Here is an 8,757-nt window from a genome sequence, read left to right as displayed (position 1 = left end):
GGCTGGGTCAGGGAAGGGGCAGTGGCTTCAGGCTCCAAGACAGCAGAGTTTGTTGTGCAACCTTTCATTCTATTTCTCACCTATATCCTGGGAGGAGCGACAGATCCAGGGAGACAGGGTTCCTCAATCTGACCCTGTGTTGTAATGTTTTGGGTTTCAATTTTAAAATTGCATTGTGATTGTCAGTATCTCCACAATCAAAATCTTTCAACCACGATTTCCACTGAATGTGTGGAGAATGTCTGCCTTTCCATTTTCTACTCTGCTTGGTAACTTAAGAGAAAAGTCCTCATTCATAAATTCCAGTAAAGTGATCAGAGAAGACATTCTGTTTTAAAGAAGAGAGGTTTTTATAAAGTGGATCCCAGGTATTAAAAGATGAAGGTAGTGCTGACCGGAGGGGGCGATTTGGCTGAGGTAGGCCGCCGTCTGCCGCCTCGGAGTCGCCGCCGCCGGCGCCGTCGCCATAGCCATGGCCAGTCAGTCGCAGGGCATCCAGCAGCTGCTCCAGGCGGAGAAACGGGCCGCCGAGAAGGTGTCCGAGGCACGCAAGCGAAAGAACCGCAGGCTGAAGCAGGCCAAAGAAGAAGCCCAGGCTGAAATTGAACAGTACCGCCTGCAGAGGGAGAAGGAGTTCAAGGCCAAGGAAGCTGCGGCTCTGGGATCCCATGGTAGCTGCAGCACTGAAGTAGAGAAGGACACCCAGGAGAAGATGACCATCCTTCAGACCTACTTCCGGCAGAACAGGGATGAAGTCTTGGATAACCTCTTAGCCTTTGTCTGCGACATCCGTCCAGAAATCCATGAGAACTACCGCATAAATGGATAGAGGCAGAAGAAAAGTGCCTATTCCGTGGATTGGCGTTTTGAATGCCTTCATGGAACATGAGGCTTCATTTAGCAAGGCTTGAGTTATATCTTATGAAAAGGCATTAAATTATTTCTGTATATTATATAGTAGGTCCCTTCACTTTTTGCAGAATCGCCAACGTAGATTCTTTGTACAGGCTTGGAGCTTATCCAAAGATATGTATCTTTTTATCTCATATTTCTTAGAAATTTAATGGATATATGTTGTCTGTTTTCTATGCCTTTTCACTCAAGCAGCATATTATCAACACTGACTTTTTCTTTCTTAGATAGTTTTTTAAAACCCAATTTTCTTAAGAAAGAAAGGGATTAAAACATTTTTTTCCCTAAATCTTTCTTGAAGGTCAGGGGCTTTATCTATGAAAAAGTAGTAAATAGTTATTTGTAACCCATGTGAAACAGCAGCCAGCCTTAAAATAGTCCGTTCCAACTAAGGGTTAGAACAATGGTCCTAGTGTTGGGCTGCTCTTAGTTTCTTATTCACACTTGCTAGATGGTAGAATTCAACTTGTTACACGTTACTACTTGTGTATTGATACTGTACTGCTAATCATTTAAAAGTAAAGACTGTCGTGCGTTTTCAAAAAAAAAAAAAAAATAAAAAAAAAAAAAATAAAAGATGAAGGTAGTGTATACCCTACAGGGAAGCTGATAGCCACGTGGGCCCCAGGTCACCGCCTAGTGGCCAGGAAGAAACATGCTGAGCATCACAGATAAGCGTGTCCTTGCGGTTTAAGGGACGCCCCTGTAGCTCAAATGGTAAAGAATCTGCCTGCAATGCAAGAGACCAGGGTTCGATCCCTGGGTAGGAACATCCTCTGGAGAAGGGAATGGCAACCCACTCCAGTAATCTTGCCTGGAGAATCCCATGGACAGAGAAGCCTGGAAGGCTGCAGTTCTTGGGGTTGCAAAGAGTCAGCCGTAACTGAGTGACTCACACACACCCGTGCAGTTTAGGGTGTGTCTAAGCCCCTGCTTCTCCTCCTTACTATTCGATTTTCCACAGAAGGATGCCCACGAGGTGACAGTTCACCCCAGAGAGGCATCTCCTTGGACAGAGCCCACCCCATCTTCCCTTCCAGTCTCTCTGTGCCCTTTCCCTGCAGTCAAGGACCTGTGTACTTGGAAAAAAAAAATCCCATTAAATGCTGTTGGCTTTTATGGAGCCTTAAGTATATAAAATGTGTATTGAACCATCTGCGGTAACAATAATTTACAAACATGCCTGGATCCCACAATTCCTGCACAGACATCTCCTTCTGATTTTTATTTTCATTTTAACCACCTTGCCAGGTGACGATCGTCATTTTACAGAGGAGGAATCAGAGTGATTACCTGTCTTGTCCTTGGTGGCAGAGGTGATAGTGGAAACAGCAGAGGTTCAAGCAGCTCCACCCGCTTCCCCCTCCCCACTCTTGTTGGGGAGGCGCCGAGCTGGGTGCTGGGGGGGCAGTGAGCTGGGTCATGGCTGTGGCCCCGGAAGTGGGGCTTAGGGTGGGCCTGTCTGTAATGCCAGTCCTGAGCGCCCAATGAGGGGGCTGTGAGTGATGTCAGGACCCCCCTCCCATCCCCCGTTTGTTTGCAAGTGCCTCTGGGCTCTACCTGGGAGCTCCGAGGTTCAAGGACAGCCTCAGAGGCCTCTGGGCAGTGTTTCACCCACGCACAGAGCTGCAGGAGACCGCCGTGGCCTCACGCAAAGCTTTGTGTAGGGGAAGGGAGTGAGCCTGTTTCACGCCTCCCTGGGCAGCGCTGCCTTCCCTCCTGAGCGCGGCTGTTGGCGCCCATCCCTGCTGTCGGCTCCTGTCCTCTGCGCTTCAGAAGCCTTGGAAGCTTGCCGGTTGGCAGGCTGTTTCCAAAGCACGCGGGCTTCACCTCACCTTTTGGGAGAGTTTGCAAGTTTCATTTTTCTGGGAGACTAAGGCAGTTTTAAGTCCCCGAAGTTTAATTCAAAACAGTAATACTCTTTTTTCTCACTAAGAGTAACTTTTGGCTGTGTTCCACTGCAGTTATTTTTGTTTGTTTTTGAGAACTGGGAAGTGGAGAAGGAATAAAAGAATCAGAAAAAAAAAAATCAATTTCTCTCCTCTGTGATTTCCACCTGCGTTTCTGTGCTTCGGAGCTCGCAGTTCCTGGGGCAGAGTCCCAGGAGCAGCACCATGCTGCCCAGGCCCCAGGCGGCCTGGCTTCTGAATCCCTTTTTGCACAAGTGGGTCTCCTGGCTGTTTGGTTCCCTTGGGTGCTATGAACTGGAGAACATGAGCTGTAGCTGGGCCAGGCCAGATGCTTACTCTGCTTAAAGGCTTCATTAGAGGCCTCTTTGGGGGGGGGGGGGGGGGAGGCTATGATTTTAGTCAATCTGGCAACTTAGAAATGGTTAAAAATGAATTTTCGACATTAAAAAAAAACAGATCAATTAGCTTGGCTCTGTGATGGCCTATTATTAATTGTCATTCAAAGAGCTGCTAACGTTGGTGAGAGTTTGGGTTCAGGAGACCCAGGAGACAGGATCCTCTCAGGGGTGGGGAACATAGACCCCCATAGACCCCACTGCCAGGCCTTTTTAAAAGAGGGCTTATTGAATTTGTTACAGCGTGGTGTTGTTCAGTCTCTCTGTCATGTCCGACTCTTTGCGACGCCAGGCTTTCTTCTGTTTTATGTTTTGATTTTTTGGCCACCAGACACGTGGGATCTTAGCCCCCTGACCGGGGATCAAACCCACATCCCTTGCAGTTGAAGGCAAAGTCTTAACCCCTGGATCACCAGGGACATCCCGCCCGGCTGTGTGATTAACACGGCTTTAGCGTAAATCGCAGGTTGCTGTGCTGTGATTTCCTGAGCGCTTTTCTGACATTCCGCTTTGTTTGGTGGGAACAGCCCGCTCAAACAAAACGAACCATCCAGGTTTATCCGTTAGTTCTCATGTCTTGTCCCTGGGTAAATCTGGGACTTCCCTGCCGTGTGCGGTCCTCATCGGAGCGACCAAACAGAACGGACTCTCTGGGTTTCGGGGCTCTCAGCCCTCACATCCTCCCACCCCAGAGGGACCCCTTCTGCTGCCTCCTCTTGCTACTGGGTGGCCCATGGATAAGCCTCTGCTCTTGGGAGCTGTCATCAGTTACTCACAGCGCACAGTGAGGTTAAAGCGGTGACTTGGCTTTCCTTGTGGATGGAGCCACCTTTTCTTTGAAGACTCTGGCTATTAGTAAGGATGTGTGAGGGTCCAGTGAGTGAAGTGAAAGTTGCTCAGTCATGTCCGACTCTTTGTGACCCCATGGACTTAGTCCATGGAATTCTCCAGGCCAGAATACTGGAGTAGGTAGCCTTTCCCTTCTCCAGGGGATCTTCCCAACCCAGGGATTGAACCCAGGGATTGAATCCCGCATTGCAGGGGGATTCTTTTACCAGCTGAGCCACAGGGAAGCCTGAGTTCTCACTTCTGTTGCTCTGTCTTCCCACATAGGCTTGTGAGCGCACCCCTGCCCTGTAGGTAAGGAGGTTAGCCGTGCAGATGATTACTCCACTGAATACACACCTTGTTTTACCCAAGAACGAGGACAGCTGAAAGCAAACCAGTCGCTTCCTCTTGGCTTGGTGGTCCGGGCCCCAGCCTTGTGCTGTGAACGCCAGGCATCCGCCATCACGCCGCGCGCATTCTCACCAGTGCGCAGCCCAAAGTCACTAACCAGCTCGTGCTTCCTTCCGTTCATAAGAGACCTTGGTTCAGGCCTGGGTTGGAAGATCTCCTGGTTACCTGACAGACCTGCTTAGTGATATTCTGTGATCCTTTACTTCGATGTAAAGTGATGCTTGGGCTTGCTACATGGCACAAAGAACGGTAAGCACTGCCCCTGCATCCAGAGTCTGCTAACAGCCCTGCACCACAGGCTAGGCTGGTCCAGGAGGCGGGGTGTAGCTACTCCAGGGAGGGGAAGTGGGCAGTAGAGTCTCACGATGTGAATGGCCGAAGAGGCTGAGGTTGTTTTAGGGGCGAGGAGGGATAAAGGCCTGGGAACTCCCGCTTCCAGACGTGTGGCAGAGTGAGCAGCCCTCACTCAAGAGGGCTGCTGGAGACCGAGTCCTCGGGAGGATGTGACTTGGGTCATCTCTCCTGCAGGGCGCTTTGCAGTTTGTGCGCCTCTCAGCCAGCAGTCTACATCGTGGAGTTTATCTTGAGGCCATAAAATCAGAGATAAGTGCTTATTTTGTATCTCCAGATGTCATCTAGGTTACAACTTACAACAACAAGTGGTGGGTCTATGACTTAAATTTACTTTCATTTTGGGGATGCCTATTCTCTGTTTTCCAAGTTTTCTGTGATGAACAGCACATGTGAATGTAGAAAACAGAATTATTTTAGGAATGAAAACCCTTACCAGTTGCAGGAGAGCGCACCATGTTGACCTGTGAGTCTCGATCTCTGGTTGGGTCTTCAAGTCACAGTCAGAGAGTCTGTGAACTCAAACTACTTTCTAATTTGATTTGTGAAAGGGCTTGGTGCTTCCTGGGTGGCTCAGTGGTAGACACGGCTTTGATCCCTGGGTTGGGAAGACCCCCACTCCCACGTTCTTGTCTGGAAAATCCCATGGACAGAGGACCCTGATGCGCTACAGTCCATGGGGCTGCGAAAGGGTCATAGACAACTTAACGACTAAAACAACAGCAAAACAGAAAGACGTGGTAAACGTCTTTGCTGATCTATTTAAAAACATGCCTAAGAAATCAGTTGCCTACCTAGTTGTTACCAAATGCAAAACTTAAATGCCTTCTAACTTACAGTTTCTAACTTTCACAAAGTATTACCCCTTAAACCAAAACACTGGGTTCATTTTCACAAATTGGAGCCTGACATCTTAATTCATAATAAGCAGCTGCAGTAGACTCCGGCAGTCTCAAAAATGAGTGAAAATGAAGACAAGGTTTTAAAGCAAGTACTAAACACAGGACTTAACAGAACATTCAAATCACGTGACTGTAACACAGGCTTTAGAGGGCTTCTTTGTGGACAAAGGCAGTCGTTTTTCTGCTTTCATCCAGCTGTTGTGGTTCGTGGTGGCCTCTGACCTCCCACGACTGTCAATGAAATCAGCCTTCTCTTGAAAATCTCAGTTCTTATCCCTTTTCCTCTCTGCTCCAATGTTCGGATTCTCTCAGCTGCTGCTGCTGGCAGTTCAGCCTCTCCGATCATCTCTCTTAACAGCTTCTCCGACTTCTTCCTTTATGACCGGCAGCTCCCGCAGCTGCTCTCGCATGCCTTTTTCCTCTCACTTGCCAACATGTCAGGTCTGCAGAGCAGCCTCAGTCTAGTTCTTTTTGGCCCCTGAGTTCAATTTAACTGGAGTGCTTATTAGCACAAATATTTCTGTGTTAATTATGTCAGCGGAAACTTGACACGCCGATGTGTTTAGGAGCACATATCTGTAGTAGCATAACCGTTTCCATGCCATGTTGATGGGTTGCCGGAGATGCTCATGAACTTTAAAATGCCTGAAATCCAAGCAGAATTGTCAGAGGAGAGGCTCAGCGGGTGGGTCGGCAGAAGTTTTATTGCGTTTATTTACGTTGTGCTTGTGTGTACCAGCGCTTCGTAACTTACAAGTGTTGATGTAAATCTCGCATTTCTAGCTTTAGCATTTTTCACTGGACACTGAATATTATGATTTGCCTCCCCTTTACTGTTGAGGTTTTTGATGGGCAGCTGCCATGGAAACGGAGCGATGGTTTCTGATTGTTGGTGGGGTACATCCGACATGCGCACTTTATGGTTTGCTGGTCTGGCTGGAGAGCCCCTGGCCCCCTGGGATCCCTTGTATGGAGAGAAGGAAATACCAGCACGTACCCCCCACTGCCTACTGGAAAACGGCAGGAGGGAGGAGCTAAATAAAAGCAACCTTGACTAAAATCTGATCTTTTTCTTAGAGGAAGAGAAACAAGAAGATCAAAATTCCGTTGCCCCATAGTCTGAGAGACCACGGTTGGCATGACGCTGGTCTGACCTCCTGTACCATAGCGCAGGGTCCTGCTTTCACCGAAATGGCCCGAAACGCCTCTGCTCGCCCCTGCGTGCTGGCATGCCCCTCGTGCTTTTTAGCCGTAGGTCTCACACCACCATCTCACGGGATGGAAACCTCTAAGGCGGTGTATTAATATCTGGGTTTTCCTTTCTTTCTTTTTTCAGGATCTCTCAAGAACCTCAGCAAGAATAAGAAAGTGGTTCCGTTTCCTGGTAAGAGAACAGTTATCCTGATGGTTTATGGGGCGAAAATGTGTGCACAGCGCCCCTGCTGGGCCACCCCGGAACTTCCATTTGGGGGCAGCGCCTGGCTTGGCTGCCCCAAGCTGACCCTCCCGGGACTGTGCTCTGACCTCTGCAAACCCTCTTTTGTATGGCACCATATTTAGGAACATTGACAAAGGAGCATTTTCACTCAGCAACATAGTCACACTGTCCGTGAGCCAGCGATTCAGTCCAGGCAGACTTTGCATTGTTGAACTATGCAGTTATTTTAAAATTTCACTGTATTTATAGCATTTTATAAGAAAAAAGGAAAGAAGAAGGGGAAAAAAAGCTTATACTTGGGGTAAGAAGGTGCAATGTTCAGACAGGAGACTTCAGACAAATATAGAAATTCTTGGGGGCCCTGAAGTGACACGTTTTAGCCACATTTAGGGGCCTATTGGATTATGGGTTCAGTTCTGAAGGGAACCTACATAGAACAAGTGTGCAAGGTCAGAGACACATCACTGATGACTGCATCTAAAAGGTGACGTGAACTCAAGGGTTTTTGAAATGTGTTTTATTGCATATCAATACAGCACATATATTACTGTATATTCATGTTTCATGCAATTTCATATTAAAGAGTATGGTGATCTGTCATTCACATCTCACTACCGGTTTTAATTTTGCGTGTTCTAAGTTCACATGTCTTTAGGGATGCTTTATGTGTGGGACTAGGCACTGCTGGTCCATTTATTACTTATTCCCTTTGTTTCATTTATCAAGCATTTTCCAAATACTCTTCATGTGCCAGGCTGAGCTGAGCACTTGGGAAAAAAAGATGCCTAGGACACAACCCTTGCCCTCAGGCAGCTTCCAGGTGGGGACTCGGACCCAGCAGAGGTCAGCCCGCCCGCAGGTGCAGGAGGGAGCCTGGAGGGGGTGCTAGGCCGGCTGTGGGTGGTGTGTGGTTGCACCTTCCTGGGGGTTTGCCAAGCGCAGTTTCAGCTCCTCCTGCCTCTCAGCTCCTCAGCCTTTCATTTTCGTATAATCGATTATTACCTCGTGAAGGTTTTTGGTCTTTCTTCTGTAATAATCCCCTCCTTTGTTTTTTCTCTTTAAACTTGTGGTAAGTACCATGTGTCCAGTTTGCCTTCCACATCCGTGGATTCAACCAACTGTGGATCAAAAATATTAGGAAAAAATTCCAGAAAGTTCCCCAGAGCAAACCGGCCCAGTGCCGGTGACTGTCACGTAGTGTCTAACTGCACTGTGTAACAGCTGCGTACATAGCGCTTGCACCATATTAAGCGTTCCGAGAGTCTAGACATGATGTAAAGTATTCGGGAGAACGTGCCTAGGTTGTGTGCAGACACCATGTCCCATCATGTAAGGGACCAGACATCCATGGGGTCCTCGGAACTGCACACATGGAGAGATCAGTGTCCACAGTTCACTGTGGCCTGCGATCACTTGTCACCATGATCTTACATTTTCTGAAGACCCACTGTCACCTGTTTTTTTTCAAGAAAGAAATAACTGAGACCCAGGAAGAGAAGGCAATCTAAGATTACTCTGAAAGTAGGTAGACGAGCCAGGACTCATGAGTCACTTAAACCTTCCTTTAAAAAGGAAGTTCTTATCCCTTTTCCTCTCTGCTCCAATGTTCG

The 8,757-nt window shown here is 48.0% G+C and overlaps 1 protein-coding gene across 1 annotated transcript; it reads left to right on the top strand.

Moving 5' to 3' along the window:
- Nucleotides 1-388: 388 nt before the first annotated feature.
- LOC120864324 (V-type proton ATPase subunit G 1) lies at nt 389-1,451 on the top strand. Its single transcript, XM_040241321.1, has one exon. It carries the CDS (start codon nt 473-475, stop codon nt 827-829), a length of 357 nt encoding a protein of 118 aa, XP_040097255.1. The 5' UTR covers nt 389-472; the 3' UTR covers nt 830-1,451.
- The last annotated feature ends 7,306 nt before the right edge of the window (nt 1,452-8,757 follow it).

Source organism: Oryx dammah, unplaced genomic scaffold, assembly GCF_014754425.2.
Source record: "Oryx dammah isolate SB20612 unplaced genomic scaffold, SCBI_Odam_1.1 HiC_scaffold_1, whole genome shotgun sequence".
Classification (NCBI taxonomy): Eukaryota; Metazoa; Chordata; class Mammalia; order Artiodactyla; family Bovidae; genus Oryx; species Oryx dammah.
The sequence above is the reverse complement of the archived record's forward strand: the minus strand, read 5'-3'. Positions and strand labels throughout refer to the sequence as shown.

What these genes read in the sequence shown, in the direction of transcription:
- LOC120864324 (XM_040241321.1), top strand. Translation starts at nt 473, where the DNA reads ATGGCCAGTCAGTCGCAGGGCATCCAGCAGCTGCTCCAGGCGGAGAAA.